General features: G+C 39.0%; 1 protein-coding gene across 1 annotated transcript in view; it reads left to right on the top strand.

Moving 5' to 3' along the window:
- UTRN (utrophin) overlaps positions 1-16801 on the top strand; it is a 419780-nt gene that overhangs the window by 176786 nt on the left and 226193 nt on the right. Inside the window, exons 48-51 of the mRNA XM_009282506.2 lie at positions 207-324; positions 3781-3986; positions 5475-5629; positions 11361-11550. Of these exons, the coding sequence (XP_009280781.1) occupies positions 207-324; positions 3781-3986; positions 5475-5629; positions 11361-11550 (669 nt within the window). The remainder of the gene's footprint in view (positions 1-206; positions 325-3780; positions 3987-5474; positions 5630-11360; positions 11551-16801) is intronic.

Genomic DNA, 16801 nt, shown 5'->3' with positions numbered 1-16801 from the left:
GGATTTTAAATAACTGTAATTCAGAATATTTTTGCTTTTTAAAGCAGTGCTGTAATACAGTGACAATTCAAGGGTTACAGTAGTGATGGGAACAGCCATCTACTTGTGGCAACACATACATGTTTTGTTTTATCTACAAATAATACAGATGATGTTAACTAAATTCTGCTTTTTGGACTTAAAAGTCATCTCCTAATTCTCAACAGATAACAAAGGCAGATTTGGACCAGCGGCACCCTCAGCTTGATTCTGTTTTTACATTGGCTCAGAATTTGAAAAATAAAACATCCAGTTCAGACATTAGGACAGTGATCACAGAAAAATGTAAGTTTCTCCATTCTGTGTTTGCAAATACAATGTTTCCATGGCAGTAAAAAAAATCTTCATATCTTTCTCTTAAACTCTTGATTTTGAGCCTAGCTGAAGTTGCCTTCCTTGAACATACTGAAAACTTAGCAGTTAAGTGGCTTTCACCCTAACAGTTTAATGAAAATTCCTGGAACAAGAATTGCCACTTTTTTTTTGACTGGCCATTTTTTCATGTACAAAGGTAAATATTTTTGCTAGAATTTCAAAATATCTTATGAAGAATTTGAGTTACTTGACAGCCACAGACCCAGGGATGAGGATTTTTTATTTATTGATAAAAGGAACTAATTGTGTGTCTATTTTTGTTGACCTATGATGCACTGGACAGTTAGTGAAAAGCATGAACGTATCAACTTAGGACAATAACTTTGTGTACGCATTTTCAAAATTGTGGACTGAGTTAGTAGAGCTTTTAAGTCACTGATATGTACTTGAAAATTGAGGTTTCCATTTTAAAGGTCCCCACCCCCTTTGAAAATGTCTTTTACTGGTACTTAAGAAAGAAAACATACAACTGACACAATTAGGAACTAAGGGACAAGGTATTCTTTGAACTCTTAAGCTTTGCTGGTTGCGAAGATTAGAAAATTCATGCAGCAGGAAATATCACAGTTAAAAGTAAAAATGGAAAGATATATTTCCTTATATTCTCCTCTGCAATGGAGTTTTCCTTTACTTACATCTACATGAATTTCTTCGGCATCCATAAGACTTGCTGGAGATAATAACGGGGTCAGGTAGACAGCCCACAGATATGTTAAAGGGTCTGATGAGATGGCATCTGCTGTCTAAGATTCACAGGAGCTATGGATCGGTAGGGGAGTAAGATCCAAAGAAGCTAAAGCAACTTGTAGGGCCCGAGTTTTGCAGCCACTCAGAACTAGGGGTCAGGTGGAAACTTAGGGGAGGATAGTAACTATGTAGTCCATGGGAGTCAGTCAACAAGGGGAGATCTGGTCAGTCACAAAACATTCTTGATTCTTCAAAAAAGGTGAACAAGGAATAAAGGAACTGTATGTTGAAACTTTGAGTTCGCCTATAGTCATGCCTATCCAAGGTGGGAACAGAGAAGCTGTGTATGCTGCCATGGATGAAGCTTCCAGTAGATACCCTAGATGTGTGTGAAGCTTTTGCTACCTGTCATGAAACATGAATAAACTGAAGGTTGTGTTGCTACTGACATTTGTAAAGAAAAATTTGCTCTTTGAAGAAAAGTGAAGCTCAGGACTGCTTTGTGCACCTCATTTAAACACTGAGGGGAATATACCGATGTCCTACAAACTCCTGTGAGCCTGCTGTATGTTGTTAGATGAAGCCTAATTACTCAAATAGCTAGGAGCACAGAAATAGAGAAAAGCTTCCTTCTCTGGAACTTCCCTTCCAGTTACTGCATGGACATTGGGAATTAAAAACACAGTCTCATCAGGAATTCTTTCCAGTCTTTCTGCCTTTGATACCAGACTGGTTCCCCTGAAAACTTTTTCTAGGAACTTACCTATTGAACCCACTGAATGCTGAGGCTACCAAGAATTTCACTATTTTTCTGTCCTGTTTTGGTGGAGACTGAAGAGAGGGGGAAGTATGTCAACAGTGCAGAGAGTAAGGTTAACCTGGCCATTAATAGGGAAAAATATATCAAGAAATATTCTTTCTATAATAATACTACTACTATGTAAACATTGAATATCTATCCATTTCAAACAAGTTGCTATTGTAGGCAGCTGTTTCTCAGGGGTATTTTTTCCTTCCAGCTTTGTGGGGAGAACCTAAACACTTAGGTTTTTCTCTGCAGTTCATTAGCCAGCACACAGGGTTATAGCCTTTTTTCACTCCTGCTGTTTTTGCTTTTGCTGTTTTGGTGAAACCACTGATCTCTCCCAGCAGCTGCTGGTTTCCTTTGAACATACTCTTTATCCAATATAGTAACATCTTTTTTTGCTAAAAAAACGTGTTATTTGCTATTGGGTTACCGAAGCCTTCATCTGAGTTCTCTTTCAGCATGACCTACATCATGCCTGAAAATTAATCAAAAAGTTGCCCGTGGGTTGAAATTGATGAAGATTATTGGGTTTGTCCACCAGTACTACAGTTACTCTGACAAGTGGACTTTGCCACAGTCTGAGCGCTTTGTGAAACTAAACAGAATATTGTTGAATGTGTTAAAGTTGAGATCTTCCCAAGCAGATCAAGCATAATGGCTTTGTATAATTGTAAAAGGTTAAAAAAAAATAAATGCAAAGGGTAAAGTTCACTTAAGTGGTTTTAGCTTAAGCACAACCTTTGGCAGTTTTACTTCATGGAAGATTGAAGTGACCTGAGTAAGTGTGTTAGTTTTCTAATAAAATTGCATACTTACTGGTATGATAACTATATTGGATGTGTTACATACTGCCTACCTCTTGCTGCTCAGAGTACAGATATACTCAAGAAATCCAGCTTAGTGGTTTTTTGTTTGCTTTTTTACATTTGCTTTTTTACTCTTTAGTTCTAGTGATATAATGAGTTCCTAATAACTGTCATGACAGGTAATAGGGAAGCCTGTTTCCACCTCTATAGACTTTCAACTAATACACTTTTTTTATGGTCTGTAAGTAGTAAGAAAAAGGTATGATGCTATTCATTTCTCTCTGAAGGCAGACTTATTGCTTTCCCCGACATGCTATTTTTTGTCCTAGACTCTTGTCGTGTTGTCTTTTTCACCCTTTGTTTATGAAAGGTTAAAGTCTGTTTATCAATCATGTAATCTAACTGTATTTATTGAGAGAAGAATGGGACAGTTGAAGGAAATGGGGTGTGATCAGTAACTGTTCTGCTGTGTAATCTACGTAAATCTGTAGAAACCTATGGTGGGAAGTGCCAAAGTAGGTTGTTACTGGAGTGTTTCTACCTTGGCCAAAATGGTAGTACAGGTGCCACTAGACTGCCTTCAACACACAGTGGTCTGGAAAGCTTAGTTCACTTTGTATAAGCTATCCAGATCTAAACAGTGTTTATTTATTTGTTTATTTGTACTGGTTTAAGTTGCAGATGCACAAAGATGACTTGCTGGTATAGCCATCACCCTAAAATTGTGCTTCTTGGGGCCCTGCTGCTGGCATATCTCTTCAGTGCAGCTGATTTGCCTCCCACATGTGTGTACTTAAAAAGTAAAATAATGCCTTTGAAATATTCCAGAAATAATAGTTGTTACCTGTATGCTGACCGGCTTCAACAAGAGGTAGCCAAACACCTGCATCTTTTGTTTGCTTGTGCGAATGTGTAAACTACATGGGGAACTAAAATACTGAATATGGCAACTACTGTATTTGAGAATGAGTTATATTATTGCCTCTTGTCCTGAGAATTAAGTGGTAGTTATGGCTACTTGTTTGTTTGCCTCAGGTTTTTCATATTCTGTATTGTCCTCCACAGTGGAGAAGGTGAAGAACCAGTGGGACAATACCCAGCATGGCGTGGAGGTGCGGCAGCAGCAGCTGAAGTACATGCTGACAGACAGCATGCAGTGGGATGAGCAGAGGCAAGAAATGGAGCACCTCATGGAGCAGTGCGAGATCCGTCTGCGTATGCTCCTGCAGGCCCCAAAAGAGATGCTTGCCAGACAGATTTCAGACAACAAAGTAAGACCATCTACACTTTTTTCCCCCTACCAGACTCTCAGTCTATGTAATGCTACTGGATTAAATTGATGTGCGAATATACAGTTTAGTTGTAGGACTGATTTGTCAATTCTGTCTCTTTTTGGGCATGATATATTCTAAATTGTCTCTATTTTTTTTAATATATCAGACTTCCTGAGAATCGCTTTCTAGGAAGGAAACAGGTGGCATGTGTTCATGTGTGTCTTCTTGTAAGTGTAGTTGAAATGAGTATAGCGTAGCATCAAAGAAATGATATTACGCAAAAAGCTTGAACCTCAGACCAATAAAAGTTTAATCATGCAGCCACAGAATGTAGCATGTATTACTCCATAGAAACATCTTAACAGTAGTTTAGTAAATCTGGGAATGGACTAAGTTATTTAAAATTATCCTGAATTTCACTTCTGATGGGTGCCAGGAGTACTCAACACTTTTTTTTTTTCCCCAATCCCATGTAATCTTTGCTGCCTTTCATATCACAGCAAACCTGCTGTGATAAATCAATAAGTTTGATGTCCTTTGTCCTGGTGGCTGTCAGAAAAAGGGCAGGCTGTAGGTGGCACAGGATGAGAACTAAAGAGACAAATCAGCGAGGAGAGGCTCTTAGTGCAGTATTTAGAAAAGGGCTATAATAGAGTTTAAAAAAGTGTGTGTGTGTATATATACACACACATCTATATATATATTCATGAAGGGACAATGTAGGGGTGCAGCTGGGTATGGAAAGAAGCAGGGAGTATGGTTGTGAGAATTCCTCACTGATCTATGGCTATTTTCGTAAACAGTAAAATTATGTGCTTTTCATTGTCTTTCTCTACGTGACCAGGGGATTGGAAATGGACTATTAGGTCTGCTTTGCTTTCTTAAGTGAAAGTAGGCCTGTGCCCAAACATATAGTACAGCGATCATATGATACAACTGGACATATATATATGCAAATATATTTTTTCATTTAGAAATAATCTTGAGTTCAGGATTCTAAAAGGGAGAGCCTCCTTATAATTCCCCCGCCACAATAAGCAACCACATCTAATGTATTTTCTTCATTTAAAAACAACCCCCCCCCAAAAACAATGAAATCAAATTCTTATGCTGCGCACTTCATTTATGCCACTTTAAGCTGCCACTTTTATCACTATTATAATAATTTAAACTTATTCATGCTACTAAAAATATGGAAGTGTTTTTACTTCTGTTGCCACTAAAACACAGAAGAGGATTTTTCTAGCCTTTGGCGGGTTCTGGCAAATATAACTTTTCCTCACCTCTTTGTGTTTTGATTTGTTCATTGTCAGAATGCTTAGTATCTGTAGATTCTTTTTAAGATTTTTCTTCTAGATGAAAAATATGTACGTTTTTGGTTTTAAAAAAAGGCAAAAAGGAGGGTTTTATAGTGTGATAAAATGCATAGTGTGAAAATAGTCTGATTTTTATTTTACTCTGTCTCATTCTGGAATTGCTTTTTAGCTGTTAGTACAGGATTTGCATAGAGGTGACATCACGGTAGCTGCATTCAATGATCTTTCTAATAAACTTCTTCGAGAGTATCGTGATGATGACACAAGGAGGGTGAAGGAAACTACTGACCAAATGAACACTTGTTGGGTTAATCTGAACCAAAGGTAATTACAAAGTTTCACTCTATACGTAGCTGTTTGTCTTAAACTTGTATCCTATGTATACATGTGTATTGCCGTCTCTGTCTGCTTTACTGCAGCATTTAGGGCTGCTGTGGATAATTAATCAATTACAGTAAAGCTGTTTTGAGTTTTGATGATGGAAATTCCCACAGTTCATTATGGAAGGCTTCTGTATGTCTTCCCATTTATGTGGTGTTTTTTTTAAGGGGAAAAAAAAGAAAAAAAGTACTTCTCACATGTGGTCTCAGGTTTGCCTGTGGCTGCTATTCTGCAAGTGTCTTTGAACAGTTCCTCTCCTGTTCCTTGATGCTGGTATGCTTTATGTATTTGTAGTTTGTTGCTGTGCTTTCTTTTCATAAGGCTGTAAGTATTCAGCTTGGTCTTCCAACACATTAATTCATTATGGCCTTTCATCTAACGGAAACATTCCCTGAATGGGGCTGTGCTTCGGGTTCTTGAGTGCGATGCTTCTAGCACTCCCATCTAGAAAATACTTGAGCTACAGGAACCGAGACTTACTTGAAACTTACTTCTTTCTATTCATGCTCTATTAAGACATATTTGCAAATGTCTTAAGGAAAATATGGTATTTCCCTATGCATAATATTTTTTCCTGCAAAGTAATCTAATCTCTGCAGAAATTCTTTTTAGTATTTGATAGACAATTAACATTTAGAATAGCGTCTAACTCAGTGCCTGCAGCTTAAAGGACGATATGCTTTGTGGTTGGAAGGGCAGAAGAGAAAATTGATCCTGTGTATATGGGAGTGGGGGGGATGACAACCGAAATTTCCCTATGCATAATATTTTTTCCTGCAAAGTAATCTAATCTCTGCAGAAATTCTTTTTAGTATTTGATAGACAATTAACATTTAGAATAGCGTCTAACTCAGTGCCTGCAGCTTAAAGGACGATATGCTTTGTGGTTGGAAGGGCAGAAGAGAAAATTGATCCTGTGTATATGGGAGTGGGGGGGATGACAACCGAAGTCTGTGTATATATGTGTGCATATGTGTGCATATATGTGCGCATATATGTGCATGTAAAGGGCAACTGCTTTTGTAAGGAGGTGTCATTAGGGGGATCTGCAAAGTAATCTAATCTCTGCAGAAATTCTTTTTAGTATTTGATAGACAATTAACATTTAGAATAGCGTCTAACTCAGTGCCTGCAGCTTAAAGGACGATATGCTTTGTGGTTGGAAGGGCAGAAGAGAAAATTGATCCTGTGTATATGGGAGTGGGGGGGATGACAACCGAAGTCTGTGTATATATGTGTGCATATATGTGTGCATATATGTGCATGTAAAGGGCAACTGCTTTTGTAAGGAGGTGTCAAGTTAGGGGGATAAAAATCCTAGGTAATAAAGCCTCTGAAGTTGATGATGTATCCTGGGGAGTGAGAGGAGGAGAACTTCGCAGTGGCAAGAAGTAGGTAATGAAGGAAGCAGAGTAGAATGTCGTCTTATCCTTCTTTGGAGGAAAATGGTACGTCTGTCATTTTGTGCTTTTGATGTGGCAGCTGGTTTCCTGGTTATGTCCACTGAGGGATGAGGTACAAAATAGGCAAAACTTTGTATGGCTTATTCCATGTGATCGCTTGAGAGAGAATAAAAATTTGTTAATCTCTAAGTGTTTTGACACACAAGATAGGATTTTTCAAATGAATAAAACATTTCATAATTATTCTATGTAATGAGGACAAATTGTTTTCATGGTTCTTTAGAAAACTTCTGGTAGATTGTGGGAAAGGCTTTGGCATGTGACAAAACTTCCTTGGCTTTTTACTCTTACATTTTCTGAACTATGTCATAGTGATGAGGTCATCTCCTGAAATGGCCCTTCCTGACCATTCATTTGCATTAAGATTAGGGACTGCAGCAACTATAGCTGCAGCATCAGATCGTCCTTTCTTTCCTCAAAGTAAACTAACAATTTTTCAAAAAATGCCATTAACTTCATTTGAATGTCATGATGATATCTGGGGATGAAGATGCAATTAGAGGGTGAGGGGAAACAGCTCCTTGTTGGATTAGCAGTAACAGTAGACTACAGCTCTGTAGTAGTCTCATTCACATTCAAACTTTGCAGTGTTTTGGCTAGAACTGGCATAAAACTGCCCACCACTCAGAGCAGGTGACCAGAAAGAAGAGCTCCTGCCTGCAAGCCTCTAATTATTTTTGAATCTGCTTAAAGTCTGGAATAATAAGCATTGTTATGTATAACTGAAGCTCCTCAATTATCACTGGGGCTACTGTTTTGCAGTCTGCAGCCTTTCAAAGATGAGTATCTGCTTTGTTTTTTAACTAGGGACAGAATGTAAAGGAGAACTCTCAGAGCTGGTGGGTAGCCAGAGCATGGAGCTGCTCAATGTAACCCCATGGAGCAGCAGAGTAGAATTAAGAGGGGAGAATGTGCAGTGAAAGCACCTTTTCAAGGGAAGGAAGGTTTTTATACTTGCTCTAAATGCAATAAATAGAAATACTAGTGAACCTTGAGTGACAAGGCTTGCTTCATGTGGCAGATCTTGGGACGTGCAGGGGTTGTACCTGGAGCACACATGTGGCCCTATGGCTTCTATAAGCACAGATCTGTATTTATAGCATAATGCTTTAAAATACCAGTTTGTTTCCATGCTTGGAGGTTGTGGAAGGGGTCCTTAGTAAAATCACCTGGGAGAATCACAGTCCTGAATAGCACAAGAATGCTACCAGGAAGACTGTAGCCATGGTATGTAAAGTTGAAGGAGCTTATTTTAAAACTGTTGGCATTAAGAGATTGAAGCTCCTCAGTTTGACATTGTGTAAATTGGATACTCTGCCCAGTGGCTATTTATGTTCTATTTTTATACTTCAGGGTGAAACTGTAGTAATTCTGTGTGGTTTTGCTGCCTCAGTAATGGATTATAGTTGCTGTCTGTACTGTCTCGGATGTTATTTTCTGACTTTCTTTTGATCACACACTTGTATGCATTGCATATTTTTAGTTTAAATCTGAAAAAATAATTAGGTGGAACAGAAACCTGAAACAGTGTCGTGAAAACTTAAACAGTAGAGTTACAATTTTTTTTCTTGAAACGTGTCTTTGCTAATAGAATCTGCTTAGACCTTCTCCACTATCACTGTGTTAAGTGAAGTTAGCTGCATTTGTAAAGGATTCTCCAGGTTCTCCTTACATTTAATTCTTACATCCTAGAAGGACCCTCTGTCTTTTGAGGCTGTTCTAACTGTATTAGAATTCTTTGAAAATCTGAGTCATCTTTCTACAGCATGGGGTAGTCATTAATCTGCAGTACAGAATTCTCCATCATTTTCTATTTTACATTTGTGGCCTTTACTGGAAGGAAATGAAAGTAGTTGCATCTGCTCTGTAAAAGCATTGCTCACTACTGCTGTACAGGTCCTCTTTAAAAGCACCCATGTAATCTTAGAACATTAGTTGTAAATCTGTTAATTTATGCTGCTGGAGTATGTATTTAGTGAAAAGAATGATTTTTCAGCTTTAATTCAAATATCACAACAGCGATGGGACTGTAATAGGATTTCATTCTTTCCTTCAATTTCAACCAAGCAGAAAGTTTGAGAAATTAAAACTTTAGGCTGAAGATGACATTCTTCAATGAATGTTATTAGCTACAAAGTTCAGGTTGTCTCAATTCCCATCTAGTACATCAGTACTTAGACATCTGGGTCACTTACAGTGTTTCATCCTTTGGGGCTTTTCTTTTTCTTTGAAGGTCACCTTTATTACCAGTCTGTTCCTCCTGTTGTCACTCCTGTTCTTCCACCTTTGGCCTTAACCTCCTGCTAGGGAAGAAAATCCCTGCAGAGGGAGAGGGTTTTGAAGTCAGGGCTCGTAACTGCTTTTACTTTACATTTTTCGCAGTTCCTTGTTGTGCTCTAATTTTTGAGCTGGTGCTTGTTACCTTTTCTAGGCAATATCTATCAAACCATTTGTCATCCCTAGCGTGCTATTTATTATTGTTTCTCAAGAGTGGGTGAAGCATTCCAGAGCTTCAGGTGAGAAGCAAGAATGAAGGCTTCTTGCCCTGCTTGTCATTTACCAGTAGCCAAAACTTGGGCAAGCATGAAGTTGGGAATGATTCACACAGTCTTATTTTGGATAAAGCAATTATTAATAAGTGTCATAAGACCTAAGCTCCTAAAGTGGGGGTTGCAACGCTATCTTTTTGCAAGTAGTCTCCAGATTCAGTTGATTATGCTAATACTTAGGAATGTAAGCCTGGCAGAATTGGGGTTGCATGAGATTTTCTTACTGTCCTTGAAGGAAAACAGCTTTTCCTTGCGTCTTTTCTGATGTGCTAGTAAACCAGAATACCTGATTTGAAACATCATCCTGAATGGTACTGAACACCTGCAACTTCTTTTCTAAAAAGAATATTTTAACTACTTTTGAAATTCATTATTCTAAACACAGTGATTCCCTAATACTGCTGAGCAGTACTATTGCCACAGCATGGCAAGGAGGAAAGAAAGACTAAGTAGAATAGGAGGAGGCATTAGACATGTAAGTTTGGGCCTGCCTGGAGAAACGTGTTCAATTCATGTGAAAATATCAAATGCTGAGTGTTTTGGCCTTATCTTACTTGAAATTAAATATCACCTTACCCCTGAAATCTTATAATATGGTTAGTGCTTGATGTGAAAATAAAATTGAACTTCCTACTTATTTAGCAGCAGCGTTCTAGATAGTAGCCCTGTTAGGGATTTCTGTACAGTATGCTGGTATGGGACAGCTTGTTTCTTTTGTCTTGATTTTGGAAAAGGGATACTGCAGAATAATAGCCTCAAATGGATGAAATTTAGCTTGGCATGCTTTAATTAACATTGTTAATCAGAGCTTTTAAAATTGCTGACTATAACAGTTTCCCATCTGAGTTTCATTTCAATGACAAGGAAACAGTTCTGTTATGCAGAAGTATAATGTGATCTTTCTTCTAGGAAATCTTTTGAAGTTGCTTACCAACAATATAATCCAAAGGTTTTTAAATGAGTTCCTTACATCTTAAAAAATCCTCTTACAAACAAAAACTTTTGTGTTTGTACCAACCAGAGATCTTTTGGATTGATTGAAAATTTGGACTATATTCTACCAGTCTTTTTTTAGATTTAAGTATGTTGAGCATGGCTTGACTGTTATGATGGCAGTGTATTATTCTGTTTGAGTGACAGTGTCAAAAGTCTTGTCTTTTAGCAGAGAGAACCTGGTATTTGACTTTTCATCCCTCAGCACTTTAACTCTTACAAATTTAGGGAAATGTTTCTGCTCACTGTAAAAGAGGAAGGAAAAATCCCCCAAACCCTCAGTGCTTCTACTCCGTATGATTTTTGTTGATGAGGAAAAGCATTCACACTTTTCACACATGGGAATAACACTTCTACCATTTGGGGTAGCGTAAGTCCGTGATTGTAATACTCAAAAAGGAAAAGCTAGGTTTTTAATTAATAACTTTGTTTCTTCCACATGCCTTTTTAAAAAGGGCTGTGACATATATAACCGGTTCAGAACATCTGTGGGTAGCTATAGATATAACCACCAGAGAAACAGTGATAAAAATAATGATAAAACAAGCTGTGACAGTTGTATAGTTTCTTAACAGAGATAACTTTCAGATTTCCTTTTAGTGGTTTCATTATGATGTATGTAATGCTGTATGTTATGGGGGAATATTCTGACACTTGTCTTGTTTTCAGAGCTGTTGATAGGCAGAATTTCTTGGAGACAGAGCTGAAGACAGTACAGGCCTCACACAAGGATCTGGAGAGCTTCCTCAAGTGGCTTCAAGAGGCAGAGACAACAGTTAATGTTCTAGCAGATGCATCCCAGCGTGAGAACACTGCTCAGGATAGTGCCTGCATAAGGGAACTCAGAAAGCAAATGCAGGTGAGAAAGTATTCATGCTTTTTCTCAATGGCAAATGTTATAAAGGAAAGCTCTCTGGAGTGGGGAAACCTGCAGCCTACTGGAAGATGTTTAAAAACCAGTATTTTAGAAGTCAGGTGTGTGAAGGAAGCAGATTTTTCTTCCTAAGGTTTGAAATACATATTTTGTGGACATCTGTGGCACTGAAGGCTCTTAAATGTCCTTGGAGGGTGACTGTATTCAGGAAGTGTATACTTGATTAAACCAAGTCATGTTGTGTGATTGTCCAGCCAAACAATTTAATCTACTTCCCTCCAAGTAAAGCTTCCCGGACTGCACTGTCTCCTATCCCTGCCTGCCTCCTTTGTCTTGCTTTTCCAGCAATCCAAGAAGTTGTCGTGCTTGGATCACCTCTTCTCCTGCTGCCCAGCAGCTCCCCAGCAGCTCCCCAGCTGGCCTTCCTTCCTGTACAGGCCACAGGCTGGAAACCTGAGAAATAACTGAGCAGGAGACTAACTGACACCACTTACACTTTTTAATATATGGACACCCTAGCTTGTCTAAAACCTAGAAGGGAGATCCCTTCTCCCTGCCTAAGAAGCACGGACTAGCCGAGTACCACATCATCTGGCTGTTCCTGCCTTTGCATATCTCATTCCCTCCTTACCCCCCCAAAGGAGGTGTGAGAGAGGAGCTGGGTTCAGTCTGCATTCAGGATACAGTGTATTGAGGGAAAACAGGAGGAAAGGGTGTGGAGACCTGACAGCTCTTTTAAAAATGAATTTCTTTGGGTCTGTGGCAGCAAAAGGTTGAACATCACTGGCTAAAAGGATTTTGTGTTTCTATGATATATGAATTTCCTTTGTCCTGTTTACCTGACGTGAACGCTGTTCAGGTGTCATCTTTCTCCTGAATGTTTTAATACATTTTTTTCCTTCAATTAGATTGCCTTATTTAGCACAGTTATTTTGATGTGCACAGAACTAGGTGGCTAGATCAGTTATTAAATCCTGCACTCTGGGTTTGGAATAATGTCGTCTGTGGTCTAAGTTCAGGGAGTTTGAACAGCTTATAATGGAAAAAAAAAGTGCTGCTTTCAGTAGTGCTGTTAATCTGAACATATCTACATTGAATTTAAATGAAACAAGACAGTTTAAAGTAGCCAATAGCAAGCTGCTCACTGTAATTGTAAGGAAGAGAACAATATATTGTGGAAGCCTGTGTCTTGAAGATGACATGTCACTCACCAATGTTTATATGATTCTGGTCAGTCAGGTAACTCATTTGTAGAGCTGTGGCTCTTTGTGAAATGCTGAGACTAGTCTGTAATGGCAACACGTGGAAGTCAATACTATACTTTCTATTGGCAAAAATCCCCCCAAACAACTAGTGTAATGGAGGTGGAAGAGCTAAAACGGGTCCACAGGAAGCTAACAACATGAGGCAGTGCTGTGTATAAATAGACTTGTTTCTGCATTACCTTGCATTCTGTGTAGTCAATCACACCAAGATAAAGCTGTTATTTCACAATTTGCTTGTTGGCTCTATGCAGCTGTGAAGCACCTTGATCATGGAAGATTGTTCGCCCTCCTTCATTGTGTTGCAGTCTGGTTAAAATTGCCAGAGTTGTGATGTGTGAGGGCAGAACTGCTGGGCAAGACTGCCTGCTGTGTGGAGAAGGTCTATAACCAGCTCTTGACTATGCCTGTTGTCCTGGCTTGTAACCATTGAGAAGACAGACGTAGGTGCTTGGGCATGGCCTCCACTTGTTCAGCATCCCGTTACCTGATATCCTCCCTCTTTTTCTGTGACTGTATGCTTCTACACACTGTGCACGTGAAGCATAATCACTTAACTTAGCCATGACTTTACATAATATTGTGAGCTTTATTCAACTACCAAAGGAAGTTAAGTAGAGCATGTCAAAGACTGTCATAGCATAATGGCTTCTGAAATGAACTTTTTCCCCTACCATCTTTCAATCTCACTTTAAATATAACTGGACATTCATATCGTGACACTAGCAAACACTCCAAAACCAATGTTTCTGTTTTCAAATATTTGTTAAAATGAATTTTTGAAAACAAGATGAAGCTCTAACATCTCGCTGTACCTTAAAAAAATCAAGCCCACTCCCTTGCAAGTTCTTAAGCTTAATATCTGATTAAACAAAGATCATTTCCTGTTCTTCCCCTGTTGAGTGGTATAAAATAACAACGTTCGCTTTGTGCTTTGTTGAATATGTGAAGAAGTATTTCTTCTAAATGGTTATAAGAAGAATGTAGGGCTTGTGACTTTCTCCGCTCTGTGTGAAGATGCCTCTGCTCCTAAGGCCTGTGCCTTGAGTAAAACTTTACTATGAGTTTAAGGTGTGATAAATTCTAGGTGAAATATGTGCTGAACATAGACAAAACATGATGAATTTTTTGTTGTTGTTATATATCATGCATTTTCAAAATAGAATCATCTGTTAAACTGGCATCTGTGTGTGCATGGGAGGACTATCCTCCATTACATTTTGGGGCTAACTTGTTTGGCTGCATCTCAAGCCACTCTGCAGTGGAATCAGTGATCTGGGCACTGTTGAAGCCTTGTTTTGCCTTCCATTTTGACATCTGAGGCTAGCAACAGTACTATGCAAATAATGCAAACTTTGAGTGCGGTAACAATTTCTTTTTGAAAAAGAGGAAATTCACAATTATAGCATCAGTCTTTTTTAATTCATTCTCTCAGTATCTAAATGTTGCAGAAGACTTTCCTTTCAGGTTAGTGCCAAAACAGTCCAGTCTGTGTTGCAAAATGTTTAGCAGCCACCTGAAAGAGGCTAAAACCTAATTTGAAGCAAGATTCAGAAAATGAGCTAGGAAATAATGAGAAGTAATGCCGGGTCATGTGCATGAAGTCCTGTGCCTACAGATGTAAAGGTGTTCAAAATAATTTGAAAGTTTTGTTTTATTGTAAATTAAAATCAACATGACTAGTGGTGGGCTGTTTGTCTCACTACTTGATTCAAACTTGTGTATTAGCTGGGAAGGAAAAAAGCAGAACTGCAAGAAGGTGGCAGGTGTGGACCGTGGGTTCTATCTTACATGAAAGAGGTTTGAGCTCTTGCACAGTTATTTCCAAATGCCTCGGTGTTTTTGGACTTGTGCTGCTTCATAGGTTTCCTCAAAAGATGTTCAGTAACAGCATATCAGCTAATGATGGTAGGCTAGAGCTGGTGGGTTAAAGGAACAGACTTGTGGTGGGAACAAAGTATAAATACAAGACAGGAGCAATGGAGTACGGGGGAATGGTTCAAATGAGTGGTGGAGATGAGGAAAGAAGGTGAGTCTGGCAAGGTGGAGAATACAGGTGGTAAGATTTCTATATCCAGAGTGGAATGAAGGCTCTGTTTCCTCAAAATGATGTTGTCATCGGTGCTGGACAGATTAGGAACAAAACAGAGTACAGGTGAAAGGGGTTTGCCTGAGCACTGGTAGAAAAATTGATTCAGTTCTAAAAATAAGGATGAAAAGGTTGTATTAGCAGAATTGGATGGGAAGAGTTTTTAAATGTCCTCTATGAAGAACCTGCACCTTGCATTCATCCCCTCAGATGGAAAGTGCCTGAGAAGAGGCAAACCAGTGTATAATGCACTGGCACCTAAGCTATGCATTATCTAGGATCATATGAACTTGTTGTGCTACCTGTAGTTGGTGCCTCCATACTGTGCTGATTGATGTGCTTGAAATGGGTATGTACCTGTTCATGTGGAACTATGCACATTAAATAATATGATTACTTGTGATGGTGTTTACCACCTACTGTGTTGATAACGGCCTCCCTGAACCTTTGCTACAGCAGCCCCTCTGATACAGGTTTAAGTAGATTTGTCATGGCGCCTTTGGAAGTAATAAGAAATAGCTGTATTGCATTGGGAGTGCCTCGCTGGTAGCAGAACACCTCCTTGCTCTTGAATGTCCTACTGCCATCCTTAGATGGCTTAAATAATTCTGCTTTGTCATGGGAAAAACATCAAAATGATGTTAGCTCTTTGGATTCAAAGATGGCTAGAAAAAGGGGTGATGGCGCAACTGTATGCTTTTAATTTGTCAAAACCCTATTCTTTCTTGTCCTAATAAGTCATTCAGGAAAAGATTTTAATTGGAAATGGCTCCTGAAAAACATTCCTACTTTCTGGCGCAAGTGAGAATCCTTTGAGATCCCTTTGTCTAAATTAGCTTTAAGAGAGTTTTCATAGCAGAGAGGTTTACCCCCTGTGGTTTTTCCTTTTGTATTGGGTAATCTAGTTTTGAAAAGCGCCTGTGTGATTTATTAGCCTTTAATGTATGGCTGATATAATTAGGGCAGGTATCCCTCTGCTCCTCTCTCAAGATTTGTAACAGTCTGTTATTCACTCACTCTACAGCTCTGCCAGAGCTGTGTTTAGTCTGAGAGCGAGAGCATCCTTTCCCAGAGTGAGGGAGCAAATGCTCAGTCTGCCGATAGAAAGCAGCTACTAGGGGAGAACAACTGTTGTGATACACTGGAGCCGTCTTCCCGAAGGAATTCCTTTTTTGTTCCTGCAGCTTTCAGGCTTAAATTAATAACCTTTCCTGGCTATTTAGTGCACTCCTGAATGGTGGCAGGTGCTCAGCTGCTCAACAACTTCATTTACCCTCTGCAGAAGCACAGCTGAGCAGTACTGGTTAGAAGAATCTGTGAAAGCTGTTATTTTCTTGCATTTGTTTCGTGGGGTTATTTCGGGAGAGAAACTTATGCTGTATCAACCTCCTTTGCCTTTGAAACGTATAAAGCCTGTGGCTCGCAAAAGCAGTCCTGGAAGAGAGCATGCTCAGAAAGCTGGCAAATCATTGTCCAGTGACCAGGAGGAAATGATAGTTGCTCTTCATTTATAATGCAAATTCTGAGGTGTCTTCAGAAGTGTGGCAAACTTAAAATGATGGCTGTGGTGAGAACGTCTCTGCAGAAAGTTGTGGTGTTGTTGCATCGTTTACAGAGGATGGCAGTTTCTTCTCCCCGTTACCAGAAGCTTTGTAAGGTAAGAAATGTAAGCCCTAAATCTTGAGTGTCTAATGCTAACTCTGTTGTCCTTCCGAGATAAAAAGAAAAGAAAGTAAGAAGGGGATGAGAGCCTAGATACTTTTGACAATCTAGTGTGTTTTTTAAAGCCTGCCATGCTTTCATGTGCGTGTTTTGTTAAAGAATGTAATACAAAAAACCCCCCTGTGCTTGTCAATGATACTTTTTTTTTTTTTTAAAAAAAAAG

The sequence above is a fragment of the Aptenodytes forsteri genome, unplaced genomic scaffold (assembly GCF_000699145.1).
Source record: "Aptenodytes forsteri isolate BGI_AS27 unplaced genomic scaffold, ASM69914v1 Scaffold357, whole genome shotgun sequence".
NCBI lineage: Eukaryota > Metazoa > Chordata > Aves > Sphenisciformes > Spheniscidae > Aptenodytes > Aptenodytes forsteri.
The sequence above is the reverse complement of the archived record's forward strand: the minus strand, read 5'-3'. Positions and strand labels throughout refer to the sequence as shown.